Raw genomic sequence first — 17,087 nt, forward strand, 5'->3', positions numbered from 1 at the left:
AACCACATAATCCTGTGTGCCTGCAGACTTTGCGGGGTATCCGATGAGCTGCTGAGTCACTGACGACAGAGATGTGGGGCTGCAAAAGGACTGGTGCTGCATGCCACTGTTTAAAAGGTCAAATGGAAAGCCTGACAACTGGAATAAATTTACTGCACAAAAGTGCATTGAGAGCCTAAGCCAAATGATGAGAGTTGTAGTTTTTTGCTCAGTCTTAAATGCTACTACTGACCAACAGTGCACTCTGTGTTTCTTTTGTTTAATGTATGATGCTGAAGTTGTTAGTGGGTTATTGTGTATGGGTTGTCAGCTTCTTATAAATGAATAAAGCAGGAAATATGCCCTTGAAGAAGCTCAAGAAATAAATGAAGAGTAGAAAACAACTCCTCAGCTTGCCAGATCCAAAGGCAATTCCTGAAATCTTCTTTTAGTTTCAGAAAACCAGAGGACTGTTTCCCTGCGCTTTTTGCTCATGTGTGTTTGCCGTTAACTTATCAGATCTCTGAGATGTGGAGGATGTATTGTTTGTTTGCTCCCATTCAGCATTTTAGTCTTGTCATTCAGCTAAAGAGTAAGGAATGGCTGTGTGCAGCATAGCCAAGCAACACCAGTCATTGTAAACACAAAGACTGACCAACTGAAAGGAGCTGTTGGCGATTCCTTCCCTGGCAAGAGGTCTCAGATGGGGAAAACTGTGATGAATGTTTTTTTCTGATGGTAGTATTGGTTTGTCAGTGATTCACGTGTAGGAGCCTGGACTAAGATGGGCAAATAATGTGGTGACATGCTCCTGGAACCCTAACTTCTGAGCAGCCCCAGGTAAAAACACCCAAATGGTTTGACATGGCAGTGACTAATCAGCAAGCTGGTGATTTAGGAGCAGTCCTGCCCAAAAGGACCTGCAAGCCTAGGGAGTTGTGCAGCTTCATTTGTACCATCTATGCCTGAATCTGCTGGTGATGCTCAGGGATTTCTCCAGTGCCTCCTCATTTGCAGCACTGCTGATCCACAACATGGATTAGGCACCTGCAGAAATGTGAGCTCTGGCTGTACTGGATCACTGAGTATTAAACCCTCAGCATCATGTTTCTTTTGTTTCTCCTTCAGACTTGCAACTTGGGCTTCATCATCTTTGACAGGAACTGCTCTGTATACAAATGGTGTTTAAATCCGGATGTGTTTATTCAATCACGTGTAGGTTTTATTCACAGAACTAAGCCTTTCCTCTTGTCTATCTTCTGTTGCAGGATTCTTTCTGGCTTTCACATAGTCATTTTGTGCTAATTTTCTAAGTCTTCCCACTGCTCAAATAATTTCTGTGGAATCCCTCTGCTCTGTCATGTTAAATGCAAGACTGTTTGCACAGGCTGGCTATGATGAGCTCAGCCTCTCTGGCCGTCCTGTTCACTGTCAGTATGTTCCCTTCTGCTTCATCCTGATCCACTCTCCAAGGACCTACTGCTTTCCTACTGCATATTTAGGAGTACATTTTTTTTAATACTTCCAAAGCATTCCAATTTCAATTTTCTTATGCCTTTGGGAAATGTCCCTGTTCTAGGAAATGAACATCAGAAGGATGTTCATGTTCCTTGGATTTCAGACCAGTAATGCCTTATGTATTCTTTGCTGTACTGTTCATTTTCAGTTGTCTTCACCTGTGGCTGAAGGCCTTCTAGGGCATGGGGCTGATACTGTTCTGCTTGGATAGTCCCTAAAATTTCATATGCAAATAATAAATAATGGTAATTACTAGGAACTCAGTGAGCATTATCAAGTAAAATCTACTGAAGTTGATGTAATTTTTTAAAAAGCAATAGTGCCTTGGACAAGCCAATTTCTCAGTGGAAATTGCTGAAGTAAGAGTCAATTTCATTTTTGTCAAATACTTATGCTACCTTCTGAACTACAGAAGTTTCAGGGTGGCAACTATGCCACAAAAGATACTGTCCTAGACTCCATTTTCCATTAAATACATAGATTCAGTTTCAGTCAGTGCTTTGTTTTTAAAAATGGATTATTTTGTAGTTTAAAGGGAACTCATCTGCCATCTTTACATTTTCAAGTAGCGTTCAAAAGCCATCATAAACTTTTGAACTTGAGGACAATGAGGCAGCATCTCACATCCTACTCATTTATATCAGTTCTTTCTAACTCCAGCTTGTAGAAAGGAATTAATTCCAAAAATATGCACGCACCTTTTAGCTCACCTGATGGAAGACTAGGCAGCATGTGCTGCGTGCAGTGGATGTGTGCTGAGACGTGGCTACGAAAGGCTGGTCTGTTTTTTCCCTTCAAGGTGTAACTATTTTCCCCCGTCTCTGCTTTCCCGTTTCATGCACTATGAGCACAGAACAAATACGACAGAGCATGGATGCCAGAAAAGCTCTTCTCTTCTTTGTTTACTGCACAGCGCTTGCTTCTTAACCTTCCTAGGGAAAGCCCAAGTAGTTAAACAGAGCAGAGAGGCAGTGCTGGAGACACAGGGCAGCACTCTGAGGGATGGGAGGCTGCTGAGGAGGTGTGGTGCGTGGTGCCGGCCAGGAGTTGTGTTTGTGTGGTGGGGATGGCTGGGAGCTGGTGCTGGTTCTAAGCAGCTCTCAAGCCATTGGAGGCTTTGTGGAAGGCTCATACTGCAGAGGACTGACAGAGGTCGTTTGGGTATGTCCCTGAGGCAACCTCTGGTGCCCGCTCTGCTGCCACCTGCATGTGTGAGCATGCATTCAGGGATGGCAGGTCTCTTCTTGTCAGCTGCACAGGAGCAGCTTCTCAAAGGAGCTGTTGTCTGGAGCACTTGCCCAGACAGCCAGGCAAACTCCTGTCAGCCTGCCTGTGTGTTTTCCTTCCCGAAAGCTAAAGTTAGCCCTAGGCTGGAGGAGCAAGCTCTGTCTGACCCAGGATGCTTGCGGTCTGCTTTGAGTAAAAGCACCCTCAGTGTGAGCTCGGGAAGTGCTGTGGGGAACTCACAGAAGGAATACAGATCTGTGAGCAGCATCTCCAGCTGCTTTTCTAGAAGTGGGCTTGTGGAGCCCTTGTCTGAAGCAGCATTTGGCAGTGTTCAGACAGTACTGGCAAACCTATAGATGAAAATCTGCTTGGCTCATTGCGCCCACCTCAGCAGAGATGAGTGGCAGGCAGGAGAAGTGTTCTGGTGACCTCCACTGAAGTTGACCAGGCTACGTTGGCTGCCCCAGCGCGGCAAGGCTTGGTTGCAGTAAGTCTCTGCATGTGAAGGTGAAAGCTCCACATGGGGCTGGGGGGGCTGCAGGGGACATAAGCAAGGGGTGGCTGCAACCCTGCCCCTTACTAAAGAGCAGAGAAACTGGATCATAGAACGCCTTTGGTTGGAAGGGACCTTAAAGCCCACCTAGTTTCAACTCCCTGCTGGGGCAGAGTTGCCAGGCACTAGGTCAGGTTGCTCAAAGTCCCATCCAACCTGGCCTTCAGTGCCTCCGGGGCTGAGGTATCCACACCTTCGCCAGGCAAGAATGGAGATGTGGATGGGATGGGATGGGATGGGATGGGATGGGATGGGATGGGATGGGATGGGATGGGATGGGATGGGATGGGACGGGATGGGATGGGATGGGATGGGACAGGAGAGGTGGTTTCCCAAGGGCCACAGCAGATCCTGGTGGGGGACTGAGTGCTGGTCACATACCTTGCCAGCATCGAGGCTGGGAAACCAGTGGGCAGCTCCTGCACCCATGCCCTTGTGCTGCAGAAGCTGGGCTCCCATCATCAAGGTGATGGGGTGCTGGCCTCCAGTCCACGGAGCTGCCTGCTCCACAGTCACCCTTTGTTTTTGGTGTTGGCACGTCCAGAGGCTGTGGTTGCATTTCCTACACCCGCTGGGAGGATGTGGGATTTTCCTGGCTGCAAAATGCAGCAGTGAGAAGCTCTGCAGGCTGGGCAGTGACTCAGCTGCTGGCCATGGAGATGAGGCAGTCCAGACGGGCTCTTGCCTCCTCATGCATGTGGCAGTCGAAGCCTCGGTGCCTCTGCAAGTCTTAATCCTGTTGTTTTCTACTCTACATTTAATTTTGTGACCCAGGAGGTGAATAAATTAATCTCACCAGCAGGAGATATACCCTAATAGGTTTGGAGAAACAGAGACATGATTATTATTTTAAAAATATTTCATTCCTTTCATTATAGTCATTTCTGCAGAAACACAGTCAGAAGTTGCTGTGTAGGAGTATGGATTTCTGGTAACAAAGCCACCTACACAAATCCACTGCAGGAAATAGGAAGCCCATACCAGAAGCCTTCATTGTCTAGGGCCTGGTTTTGCAGAAATGCTAAACGCTGCTCAGTCCTCCTGAAGGCACTGGGAACAGATGATGCTCAGCCTGTAGCAGGAGGTGGTCGGGATTGAAGGGATAGATCTTGACTTAATCATGGTATTGCATGACATTTGATAGCGAGGAGGATTCTGAATGTTCGCACAAAAATCCCCACTTAATAAATGATATTCCTTCTAAAACCTTTATTACATCTTGTTTTGGTATAGGAAGAAAAAGAATGCATGCTTCTTCCCACTCTTCTGAAAGTCATTTCATTTCTGGGAAAGGTTCTAGCAATTTTGATAGTATTTTCGACTGATTTTCTCTTGGATTTGGATATTGCTGTTTTTAATACCATAAATGGCTTTCTGCACAAGGACCCCAAGTGTGTGGTGACTTGTTTTACCTGGACTCAACAGAGTACATGTATTTGTTTTGCAGGATGAACATAAGTAATACTTGGGACAGTCAGCCATTTTGTTAAATGCTTTATTGGACCATAATATGAAGGAGAAAGCTGAAAAGTTGCCTGGTAAGGGATGTGCTTACTAAATTCTATTCTCAACTACAGAATTTTTCTGCTTACAGAAAATAATTGCACTTATTTTGCAATTGCAATGTTATTTACAGTCTGCTTTAGGCAGACTGTACCCCCACTGGTGTGTGATGGATTTTTTCCACCTTGGGGAAAAAAAAGATCTTTTGTTTCTGCAGAATGTGCCTTTAGGACCACAAGTAGAAGCTTATACTATCAGAATTGAAAGTTACTGAAAAATCTTTCTTAGCTGAGTGTATTCAGAAGGGTTGAATGCAAAGCTGGTTTCTGTTTCTCTTTGTAAATAATTAGCTATCAAGCAGTGAGTAATTGACAGCTTTGGAAATAAGTGACACTGAATAAGTGAAGATGGTACTATGAGTCCTTCCTACTCAAACTTACAGAAGGGACCTTGTCAGGAATCTGAAACAACAAATAACACATACCTAGATGTTGGGTATCATAGATAGCGTGGCTCTGTGTGCCCTGTTTTTTGGACCTTATCTGTACCTCAGTCTCCTATTATTTTGTTGACCTCACTTTCAAAATTGAGCCACTCTGCAATCATTATCACTTTTGACCACACATAATTGACTACATCACATGAACTGACTTGCACTAAATATTCAAAAGGTTTGGAAACTGTGTTTCTGTGTATTTCACCTTTGGATGATCTTGCATTAAGCTATTTAAAGAGGACACATCAATTTCGTTTTTATTTTAAAAAAAACCCAACTTTTAAAAATGTGTGTTTCCTTAAATTAAGATAATCTGGTAGGACATCTTTAGAAGCTCATATAGATATGGCTTGTTCCTAGTGAGATGTATTCATAAATCAGACTTACAGTGTTTATGGTCACCTTTTTCTTGATGAAGTGTGTGTGTAATGCTCTGCAGCACAGCCTTGCCTCATGGCCTTGAACTGTGGCATTGGAGTGGCAGTATCCCTCCCAGTATTGCCTTGACTTTGTATTTGGGCTTAACCCATTGGGTTCTTGTTCCAGAGAAGTAAGGGTTACACTTCTTTACAGCCAACACACCTTATCTTATGTGGGACTAAAATATTACAGCAAATCCGCCCTCTTTCCAAATGACACTTCTAAGTTCATGTTCACATTTGTACTTGTGAACTTCAAGTAGTAGCAGACTGTGAGATTTGCATGTGTGCATACAGGATGCACTTCCATGCACACACATCAAACACTGGGAGAATAAATGCATGCAAAACTGTTACAGTTGTGCCCAGAATCTTTCATATTTCCAACTCAGGCTTGACAGTTTTGTTTTGTTCTTATTCACAATGTAAAATCTGACTGACAAAAAGTGACACACTTTTCAAGTTTGTAGTTGGTGGCAGCCAGGCTTCCAAAGAAGCTAAGAGCTACAGTTTTAGGTTTCTGTCTCTATGAGAGTGAGCCCCTAAAAAAGGTCAAAAAAGGGCTGAGTCTTTTAAAGGTAGGTACCACAGTCTCTGCAACTTGCATGTTCTGCTGCACTGAATGGGAGCACATTTCCTGTGTGTTCTAGCTCTGCTGGGCTCCTGATGCAGCAGGGAGGCTTGGCTGATGGCTTCAAGACTCTTTCTCTGTACTTCTTGAGCAATTGGTCACATACAGATCAGGTTCTAGAGTGTCAGACTTCCCGGGTCCTTTGTGTTGAACCAATTGTAACTCTACATCTTTTCCTCATAGGCCCTATCTTTTTCCAGCAGTAGACATATACAAGCTGTAAAACCTTTGACATTCTGAGCCATCATTAACCTGTTAGGCAGCTGTCCATTTACCCAGCTTGTGAGCTTTGGCCAGGCAGTTTCCTGAACATTTATTTCTTGGATCGCTCTCCAACACCAGAAGCTGTTGGAATAAGACATCCATCCTAGTGTAAACTGTCTCCATAAGGTCAACACACTTACCTGGGGGCAAAGGTCTAATTCTCAAATCCTTCTTCCTCTTGTCCCAAAGCAAGACTGAGATTCCAGCTTTCCAACATTCCAAGAGAGGGCTACCAGCATTCCACAATGGGTCTGGCTCTGTCTTTCTGCTTAAAGTGGTTCCACTTGGTAGCAGTATTTCTAAAGAGAGAAAGTAACCCTGCAGAATAGTGGTTGGAGAGCTCAGGAGGACTGTGTGAAGGGCAAACTCAGCTCTCTGCTCTGAGAGCATGCCTAGAGCTACCGATACAGAGTGGGAGTTTGAGAAAGTGTGGTTTGGGGGCTTAGCTTTGAACAAGCAGCTAATTAGAATATTTTGTGCTGGAGTTCCCTGAAAAGTGCTGCGTTCTTTAACAAAGAAAGAAGCAAAAAAATTGGTATCCAACTGCGTATTTCAAGCTCCAGCAGGCTGGTATTTGTTAGCCTACTTTTGATCATCGTTAAAAGCCACAGAGAAGAGAAATTAGCATCACCCGCACATTAGTAACTGGATGCCCTCTAGCGAGACTGCCAGACTCTGAGATCTATCAGTTCTTTACTACCGTAGAGAGAACTGGAAAGACTTACACATCTTCCTGTAGAGATGGAGGAGTGCACATCCTGTAGTTGAGCAGTGTGTGGAATGCCCACTGAAATCAGAACTCCATGCCTGCTCAGGGTGGCCCTTCACAGTCACTCTGAGCTGTAGAAAAGGGGTGATTGTTGTCTTCTTTTTGCTGGAGCCACTCAGTCAGGTGTGCCTCCAGTGTCTGAGGAACACCCTGAACTCGTTATTCACTCTCTGTGCCTGAGTGCTGTAAATGCATCAGGCAGCTGTGGCTGGTTTCTGTTAGCATATGTAACTAAGCTTGGAAAGAGAACTTGTGTTTTGGAGCATCTTAGGAACTTTTTTTTTCACTTCTGCTTCTCTAAAGCCAGCTTTACTGTGCAGGACTGTAAGACTGAGAGATAACAACTTCAAGTTGCATGGGGAAGATAGCAGGAAGGATTAATCTAAAATTGCCATCCAGTTGGCATGTTTTGGAATTTAACTTCTACGTAACTTTTTTTTTCTTTTGAACTACTTGGCATCTATTAAAATCCCAGTGCATTTTCGTATGAAAGCATTTTTTGTTGGATGTAATTTGCAACATTATTTCCCAAGCAACTATTATCCCCTATCAACACTTTGATATTTAGGTGCTTGCCAAACACAAATAACAGTTCCACTTTCCATTTTGTCCAGTTTCCAACTGAAACTCAAACTAAAAGTCCAGCTTTGCTCATGTCGAGGAGGAGGGTTCCAGCTGGAAATACATCTGAACTACAGCTGTCCAAGTGGAATTGCAATGGCCAGGTAAGAACCTGCCCCCTCTCAGCACAGAGAGGTAAAGGGATGCGTAGAACGGAGCTCACAGCCATCTGCTTCTGGCTCAGGAATGAAGCTATCTGCTCAGCATCAGGTGCTGGTCTCTGTGTGCACATACTGGTGATTTCTCTTGGATTCAGGTGCTTTTAGAGATGAGTCCCTTTCCGCAAGGAAACCTGAAACACTGTTTTGCCTCCATTTCAGAGTTTTAGTGCTAAAGTATTGAATCCAGGTCTCTGAGAAGTGCTCTAACTTCTTAGGTTAGTGTATTTTTGAGTATAGAGTGAAGAGTGGGAGGGGGTGCAAGTAATCCTTCTCTAGTGAAACTTTTATTTAGGATAAGCCACTAGGGCAGAGTCTGGGAAAAACATCTGCAGAGTATTTTCACAATTCACTGAGCAGAATGTTGCCAGCCCAGTAGAAGCATAATTGTGCAGCTCAGCACTGGTTCCCCACAGAAACTTAACTCTGAGCTCAGCATTGGCTTCAGTCAGGCTCCTTTTCCACCACCAGCTATACAAATGTAAACAAGAAATTCTTTAAGGTGTGGAAGGACTCACAGTGACAATGATTCTATGAAAACAATTTGCACAGAACCACAGCACTTCTGTGGGCTGCTGCCAAAGTTGCTGATAGTCATCATACGTGGTGTCTGTGGCTGAAGAGAAGGCAAGATATCTCTCACTATAACGCAGACTAAAGCAGCATGAGACACTTGTTCTGTTACGTTAACATTTGTAAGTTCTGTGCTAATTCAGGCACGGTCCAACATTCCAGACTTAAGAAATTAATGTGCAAGCCAGAAATGAAATTTCCTCAGCAGTATGTATGACTGTGTATCTTTTTCCTACCTCCGAAGTCAAGTGACAGGATTAGAACAGGAAGAGAGATGTGACATGCATCATAGGTAAACAGCTGTCATCAATCTCTTCCTGTGACAGTATTAAAAGTACAGTCACTCCAATCAGCTCTGGGATTCCCCAGCATCAACTAGAACTTGAAATTTCCCTTTCTGATTAGAAGTGGTTAGTACTAGAAACTTTTAATCAGCACAGCAGAAGGAAAGACTATTGCAACTAGGAATTTCTCCCTCTAAAAGAAAAGATAAAGGAAACGCATACTTGGTGAACTGCTTAACGCTTCAAAATTATTTTGAAAATGTAGTTTTATCAGTGTAAGTTATTAAACACACAAACAGTTACACAGTCGTTAACTCACAAAACAGTTTTATTTCACACTATACAAAGTTAATACACATTTTAAAAAGCTTACAGTACTCTAGCTTACATCTACTGCCACTGAACGTCTGAATAGTGGACTTCACAGATCTCTGAGGTTGTTAGGGCTGTGAGCAGGTTTAAGCCTACTGTGTAGGTTAGAGAGGGTTTAGTCAGAGAGCAGTTCAGAGTATGAAACTCAGAGGACTACATTCCAGCTCCACATTTGCATGCTAAGGAGAAGTGTCAATAAACACTTCCTGTTTCCACTACTGAAAGTAACTCTCCCCATGGTGGGCCCTTACAGCTCATCAGAACTGAGGCAGCTGTAACAAGGAGCCAAACAGAGATGTGGATTAGGGTATACAGTTTCCCCAGGCTGAATGCTGTATCATGACACAAGGATAAATCCACCTTGCCTAAGCAAATAATCAGATTTTAGGCTGTGCGTTGCTGCTATGTCACAATAGGATGGAAGTGCGGCTCTCTAGTTCTGGATTGATATTATATACAAGAAATATTTAAAAACTGGAAGTACTTAGTAAGAATAAAAAAGGGTGCAATACCTGAAATGAATTTGGATTGCATGGATCTAAATACATCCACAGGTGCCCAAAGTGAGCTATTTTTTCACTTCAGATGCAACTCCTCTCTGCTACGTGACTCTAAATAGCTAGAGAGAACTTCCTCTACTGTGCCCTCGAACTGTGCTTTCCTTAAGTACTTAAAATCATGGCATAGTAACAATTCTGCAAAGTCTCTGGAGTAAGAGCAATGGCACAAGATGTTGACCGGTCATACTATAAACTTTGAAAATCCAAGCAGGTAAGAGTCAAGTAAGCCAGTTTTCAGATCATGAAATAGTTAAAGAAAAGACTGTTTACTGATGGCATTCTGCTTGGAACGAAGAACCAAAAACTAGTTATATATGTTTGTTTCCCACTAGGTGCAAAATGAACTTGCTAGGAGAATACAGTGTTTAATACAGAAATAAATATAAATATGCAGTTGCTTTCTGAGACTTTTATGGAAATAAACAAAAGGACACAAAAAGAACCTAAAAGCCTTAAAAGGAATAAAAATATTGTACTGTGGTTCTTTAAGGTGTTATGAGATGATCTCTTTGTCATGTAGCCTTGGGAAGGTGAGACTTGGCTTCTCCAAGAAACAGCAGTAATCTTTGCAACCCAAGTGAAATGTTTTCAGGTTGTTTTAATTATCTACGTAAGACACAGCATTCTTTATCCAAAATGGCAATTAGTGAAATCTTCATCTGGGAGCCTGAGGGGAAAGGGACCCTGCCTTGCCAGCTCACTCATCCTTCCTTTTCATTTCTGCAATATTTTTTTTTATTTCTGCAGTATCTCACTTGAACAGTTTGTTGGGTACCAGAGCCCCCTCCCAGCAACTAACTTTGGTGAAAGAGAAGAATGGGATGAAAATCTGTCTTTTCAGACTTTCATTACATAGCATAATAATAGGCAGGAGACACAAATCCATTTTTAAGTCTTTTCCCTGTCGTCTTTTGGAACAGCTGTAAGGCAACAAATCTTAATATAAGCTAGTTTTCTTCATGATTCTCAAAAGTTCTTGCTCACTTACTTCTCCATCTCCATCTCGATCAGCTTCATCAATCATTTCCTACAAAACAGAGTATATCTGATCAGGCACTGGGCTTGAATCTAAACTTAAGACCTTCTATTCATTAAAAAACAAGAAACAGAAGTACTTAATAAGAAAACAGAACTATGTATTTTATTATTCTGCACATCTCTAACCTCTCAGCTCTTTGTGTATTGCATGAATTTCCCACCCTGTCCTTAGGAACTCCAGAGGCTGGGAAAGCTCTGGCAAATTAAATTTACCTGAAGCTCTTCATCGGTTAAATTTTCTCCCAGCTCCTTGGCAACCCTTTTCAAGTTTTTGAATGAAATCTTTCCTGTCCCATCATCATCGAATAATCTGAAAGCTTTCAAAATTTCTTCCTTTGAATCCTTTTCACTCTAGAAGGAGAGTAAAATATTTGTTACTTACAAAACACCTGCTAATGTGATACATCCTTTTATAGTATTCTTTATGCTGTCCCAAGATTATATGGATGTATTTTTAAGAACTCCTACCATTTTTTGTGTCATCATAGCCAAAAAGTCTTCAAAGTCAATGGTGCCACTTCCTTCTTTGTCAATATCTGCTATCATTTTCTTAATTTCTTCTTTCTTTGGCTCAAAGCCTAAAGCACGCATCGCAACCTGTGCCAAAAAGCAATTGTGTTAGGAGGCCACCAGAATTCTAAAGGCAGCAGCTACACGAATTTCCTCTTCAAAACTGTAATAACAAGTCACTTTAAGGAAGACATTCTGATAGCTCTTGCCTGTGTGTTTTATCTTTCATATTAGTAATAGAGTAGATTTGATGTTTGTAAGACTCACGTATTGTCTCTTTGGGTCCATGTGGAACATAGATGTATTCTTGAACGTGAGAAACTTTTTGTGTCTAATGTACGTTTCTGATCTACACATTACTTTTCAGCATGGTTCCTAAAAGGACTGGATTCTCCAAACAGGACTTGGGGGGGAAGGGGAGGAGTGCAATCAGGGTTGTAATCTCAATTCATCAGAAATAGCAGGCAGAATGCCTTTTAATTTTGATGTCTTCCAAATTACACGTTATTAACTTACACAGTCAAGTGAACAGATAAAAGAAATCCAGGAGGACAGCTCTTGGCACTTTTGGTTACATGTTTGGGAGTGGGGGCAACTGACAACACTCCATAAATCTTTGCCTCAGCAAATCATCACTCAATTACTGCTGGACTAAGGAAAAGAAAAGCAAACTTTGAGTCTTACAGAGCACAAGCAAAGTACTACTATAAAAGTGGGTGTTGCGGTTTAGAGGGTTGTATAAAATCTTAATGTTGTTTAAACCAAACTCTGCTGTTCTACCAGCCTACAACATTTACTTCACTACTGGAAAAAAAAAAAAAAAGACTAGTAATTTGCTGGTCCTGGTGTGCCAAATGATTACAGGATATTTCATTTAGAAACTGAAGTTTCAAGAACATGCAACTTGAGGAGGATTTGTTCAGTTAATATTGATTCCTTCTGTATGACATGCTGGAAACAGTAGCAGAAATGTTCATGGTAAACATTTTTCTACTGGAAAGTGTTAAGTCACTAAACACTTCACATTTATCTGACGTGTGTTTTCTGACTAATGCCTTGTGATGGGATAACTCAAAATATTCTACTTTGTCTTTCAGAGGGGGCCACTTTCTATTGTAAAGTATCCATATTTTGGAATTAATTTTCAAAAAGTAAAACACAGCATGAGGTGGTTGGTGCTACACCAGTTCAGTCCATTTTAAGAACTATATTTTCACAGGTATAAACTGTTTTCAGATAACACAGTCTCCTTAATCAAGTACAAGTACAACCAGATAAATCCTGAATTATTAAGCTACAGTTTAGACAACCCTGTACATTTAGGTAATGTGTGCAGAAGCAGAGGTAATGTGCTTCTATGTGAGGAATCAAGGTCAAGAAGATAAAATGTTCAGGCTTGGGGAAAAAAAAATGAGGCGCTGGTAGGGAAAACATAACAGAAAGTAAATTTCCCCTTGTACCACCGTGTGCATGCACACACAGATACTGCCCGAATTCCCAACTGAAGTCCAACTCACATCTCTGTTTTGTTCTTTATTAAATAAAAGAACAGATAATCTGTGGATTATATGTGTGAAAAAATAGTAGCATCTTTCCGGATTAAGTGCAAGATCTGTGTGTTTACCTCCAGGATGAAGAAAACATTTTGTGTTCTGGTATTCATCCTAAAACAAAAGAATTCCAGTTCCCAGAAACAATGGCCTTAGCCAGTCATGAAATCAAAAATGCATACAGTTAGTTCAGGAACTGTTAAGTTCCTCTCATGCCCAGGCATTCAAAACTACCTGACCAATTATGCTTGCATTAGAGAAGTCTGGCAGCTGTCTATTACATACAGGTTTCTCAGGTTATCCATGTAGTACACCCCAAGTTCAGTCATGGCAGTAAGCATTACTGCTGTTCATAAACCAGTAAGCATTAAGCAGTAAGCATTACTGCTTTTTATAAACCAGTATTTTAAAACAGAGCAAGTTAGGCCTGGGCAAACAGAAAAAGCAGCTGCAATCTCGTGACCCATGATACTTCCAATCAAGAAAAAAAAAACTTTGAAAACCTTGAGTTCTTTTATATCGATGCTTCCAGATCCATCAGTATCAAACAGATCAAAAGCTTCTCTGATCTCCTGCTTTTGCTCTTCTGTAAGTTCAGGTTTCAAGCCACTTTTCTTTCGCTGGGCTGTACTGAAGCCAGGTTTTCTATAGTTGGACGCCTTCAGAAAGAAGAAAGATGAGAAAGAGCTCACTCAGAAAAAAAGTCAAAACAAAATTAAATTATAAGTAACAGTAAAGGTGTAGCAAAGTGAGAAACATTCTTTGCTGCACCTGGTCGACTGCAACTGGGTTTCTGTGTGCGTTTTCCTAGATTATTCCAGGAAGAAACCGAGCTGAAGACTTTGTTCTGAGGGAAGAAGTATCCGAGCTTCCCGTGTTCAGCTCTTAGCAGAAAGACTGCCAGTTGAAGGGAATGCTACAGAAAGCGGGAGACAGCCTCAAAATGAACTGCTTATATGGGTCGCGACGGGAAGCGGCACACAAATTTAGACAGTCCTCAAATTCAGTACTGAAATGGGAGGCCTGAGAGCATCGGCTCCGTTGGGGCAAAGGCGTTCGGTGCTTCCCTGGTCGTACTGCAAACCAGCGCGTCCCCGCGGCGCAGGTCTGAGCGGCTGGACGCTGCGGGCCCGCCACGCTCCCCAGGTGGGGACGCTGCGGCCCGGGAGGCAGCGCGGTGAGGGCCCGGCCATCCCCCGCACCCTGCAGGCTCTTTGAGGCGGAGCGGCGCGGGCCGCGCGCATCCAGCCTGGCGTAGGGGAAGGGGAAAGCGCTCACCATCTGCTTGCGGCCGCTCCGCGCCGGGATCACACGGGACGCCGAGACCAGCTCCCCACCGCCGCACGCCTCGACAGCGAGCCGACCAATCGGCAAGCCGGACGGGCCGGAGGCCCTCCCGCCTGCTTCGTCGGGACCAATGGAGGCTCGGCAGGTTCGTGACGCCACGAGCGCGCCGCACTCGCCGCGCAACGGCGGCGGGATTGCTGTCATGGCAACGGAGCGGCTGTGAGCGCGCGGCTCGGCCCGTCTCGTCTCGCTGCCGTTGGGCCGCCGCGGGGATCCCGAGGGGCGGGCGGTGGGGGGAGAAGGAGGCCGTAGCGAAGCGCTGAGGAACCGGGGCCTTCCTCCGGCGGGCAGGCCTCTAGCACGTGTGCGAAGCTACGCAGTGAGTGTGGGGCCCGGCTCTCGTACCCGTCCGGTTCTGTACTGGCGAGTCCTAAAAACGCCGTGTGCGAACGTGACGAGCGGTCTCGAGCCCAGCCGCGTGTCCGCCCTTTGCTTTCGGCCACCTGCTGCGGGACGCGGCGTGCAGGTAGAGGAGGCCCCGTATGCGGCCGCGGCTGTCCTCAGCGCTGGTCTCGTTTGTTGAGCGGCTCTGCGGGATCCCTCCTCCCCTCTGCTGAGCTCCATTTCAGCTTTTACGCCTCGGGCTGGACGGACAAAGAGGTAAGGGGTAAGCGGGGGGAGAAGTTAAACGGGGGTCTGCTTTACGTTGATCCCTGGAGCGTGTTCGTTCCTAGCTCCATCTTCTTGCCAAAATAACACGTAAAAAAAAAGGTGGAAAATTGTCTCGATTACACGTGTCAGAGGTTGTGCAAGCAACAAAATACGAGCATACTTTCCTATAAGTGCATGTCCTGCTTTCATCTACTTTTGCAGCCAAGTCGTTGGGTCCATTCAGTGCAGATCTATGTATCTGCAGGAGTGCAGGCTGGTGCCCAGAACAAAGCTAGTTATTATGAGTATAAGCTGAAAGTGAAAGACACATTTTTCAAGTAAAACTTCAGAGTGAATTTTAGCTAAGTATATCCTTTTGGCTGCCTTGAGATTTCAAAGTGCATGGCTTTGATAGCTGCATTAGCTGTGCAATCCATCTTGTAACCTGCTGCGATTCTCATGGACTCACAGAACTGTATGGGTTGGGACGAACCTCTAGAGATCAACAAGTCCAATCTCCCTGCTAAAGCATGCTTCCTCCAGCCAGTTGGATTGGAAAGTGTCCATTTGGATCCAAGGGAGGCTGGGCAACCTCTCTGGGCAGCCTGTTCCAATGCTCCATTACTCTGACAGTAACAAACTTTGTTCCACTATTAGTATGGAACTTCCTGTGTTCCAGTTTATGCCTGTTTCATTTCTTCATGTTTCATATCGGATTCCATGATCTAATGATTGTTATTTAATTTGGTCATTGTTTCAAAACAGTCTAGTTGTGATTTTAAGTTAAGGTTTCATTTAAGGGCAAAGTAAAAAAAAAAAAAAGGCTTAAAAAAATATTTTTACTGGAAATACTGCTGTGGTTGCATAGCATGCCTAGAAAAAAGACTGCCAAGAAAAATTTCCAGAGAAAGGCTTTAAGGAATTTGGATGGATATTTTCAGTAGTGTACTTCCAGTGCAGTTTTAAAGCCAGAAGGAGGGATTGCAGGTAACTACAAAACAATGTAATTTCTTCATTAATATTTGTTTTGATACTTCAGGAGTATCTAGCAATTGAAGTTCTATTGGCAGTTTGGAGTGGAGTAGAACATGAAGGTGTTGCCATATAAAGGTTATGTTGATGGCCAATGCTACTCTTTAAATTCCCGCTTGTTTTTTTTTTTTGAGTTAGTATGTGGATGAACTTTCACTGAATGTAGTAGCAAAAAAGGTTTTGATTTTGGAATAGTTCTGCGAAGAGACCTTCAGAGAGATGAAGTATTATTTGAATCTGGGCAGAAAAGGTGTATGAGTTATGACTTCTTAATTTTTGGTGTATATACTTTTTCATTTAAAAAAAAAAAAAGAAAAGCTTTAGCTTAATCCATGTGGTTTCCCACAGGAGTGTGGTGTGGAAAGGATTTTAAGGGAGAGAAAATTTATTTTTGGCGTGTTAAAGCTGAGTAGTCAACCAAAACTTGAAAGACTTAAATGGAGTATCAATGTATGTTAAATGGAATGAATAGAATTTGGAATAAAATAAGTTTTATGTTTTTCCATATTTGAAAGTTAAATTCAATGGCATAACTAATAGTACCAAGATGGATCTGTACCAGGCCAATGGTGTTGTGTATAATTGTCTATTCAGCCCTACTTTTGTTCTAATTCCAGATAACAGGTCACAACAGAACTGGAAGTTCTGTTAGATCTGTACTGTTTCACGTTTAAGAAACCACTGGAATCAATAGCTTTTTACTACCTCTCTCTCTCTCTCACACACACACACACACACACACACACACACACACATCCATGATATTTTAGCAGTGCATCTTTTCAACAAGTCTGTGAGTTGCTGTCTCAAAATAAATGCACAAGATAAAAGATTTTTTGTGGAATATCTCACTGGAGAGCTCTGTTCAGTGTTAAACAAAACCCAGGGAGGTGGTGGAGTTGCCTTCCTAGTAGTGTTCAAGAGGTGTCTGGTTGAGGAGCTACGAGATATGGTTTAGAGGCTTGTGGTAGCAGTGGTAATGGGAGGGCGGTTGGGCTATCTGATCTTGTAGGTCCTTTCCAATCTTGTGATTCTATGGTTCCATTGTATGAAACTGTTAATTTAGTATTTTTTGTTATGTGTTCTCTGGAA

The 17,087-nt window shown here is 43.1% G+C and overlaps 3 protein-coding genes across 6 annotated transcripts in view; 2 read left to right on the top strand and 1 right to left on the bottom strand.

Annotated features, from left to right (window-relative positions):
* The window catches only part of ADAD1 (adenosine deaminase domain containing 1), a 98,028-nt gene extending 86,236 nt beyond the window's left edge, over window positions 1–11,792 (top strand). Inside the window, exons 30-32 of the mRNA XM_042812453.1 lie at window positions 4,725–4,815; window positions 7,974–8,084; window positions 9,953–11,792. The gene's annotated coding sequence lies outside the window, so the exon portion shown is untranslated. The remainder of the gene's footprint in view (window positions 1–4,724; window positions 4,816–7,973; window positions 8,085–9,952) is intronic.
* The window catches only part of BBS12 (Bardet-Biedl syndrome 12), a 28,305-nt gene that overhangs the window by 8,002 nt on the left and 3,216 nt on the right, over window positions 1–17,087 (top strand). The window contains exon 1 of one of the 4 annotated variants that reach the window (XM_042812385.1): window positions 8,005–8,084. The exons of 1 other annotated variant lie outside the window; for it this stretch is intronic. In XM_042812385.1, coding sequence (XP_042668319.1) covers window positions 8,077–8,084 — 8 coding nt within the window. In that variant the 5' untranslated portion in view covers window positions 8,005–8,076. Of the gene's footprint in view, window positions 1–8,004; window positions 8,085–14,358; window positions 14,458–14,671; window positions 14,973–17,087 lie in introns of those variants that run through there. 2 more of the 4 variants (XM_042812389.1, XM_042812388.1) reach the window with 2 other exon arrangements.
* LOC122157029 (caltractin) lies at window positions 9,306–14,378 on the bottom strand. The gene is made up of 5 exons (XM_042812394.1): window positions 14,304–14,378; window positions 13,529–13,684; window positions 11,434–11,562; window positions 11,179–11,316; window positions 9,306–10,954 (listed from the first exon to the last, which is right to left on the bottom strand). The coding sequence occupies exons 1-5, from the start codon at window positions 14,304–14,306 to the stop codon at window positions 10,865–10,867; spliced, it is 516 nt and encodes a 171-aa protein (XP_042668328.1). The 5' UTR covers window positions 14,307–14,378; the 3' UTR covers window positions 9,306–10,864.

Source organism: Centrocercus urophasianus, unplaced genomic scaffold, assembly GCF_019232065.1.
Source record: "Centrocercus urophasianus isolate 14NV4802_14NV808 unplaced genomic scaffold, USGS_Curo_1.0 seq_13, whole genome shotgun sequence".
NCBI lineage: Eukaryota > Metazoa > Chordata > Aves > Galliformes > Phasianidae > Centrocercus > Centrocercus urophasianus.

Bases quoted from the DNA above. Each gene is read 5' to 3' on its own strand.
- LOC122157029 (XM_042812394.1), bottom strand. The intron at 11,317-11,433 runs GTAGGAGTTCTT...CTCTCCTTCTAG, and splicing joins CTATGATGACACAAAAAATG to AGTGAAAAGGATTCAAAGGA. The intron at 10,955-11,178 runs GTAAATTTAATT...TCTGTTTTGTAG, and splicing joins TAACCGATGAAGAGCTTCAG to GAAATGATTGATGAAGCTGA.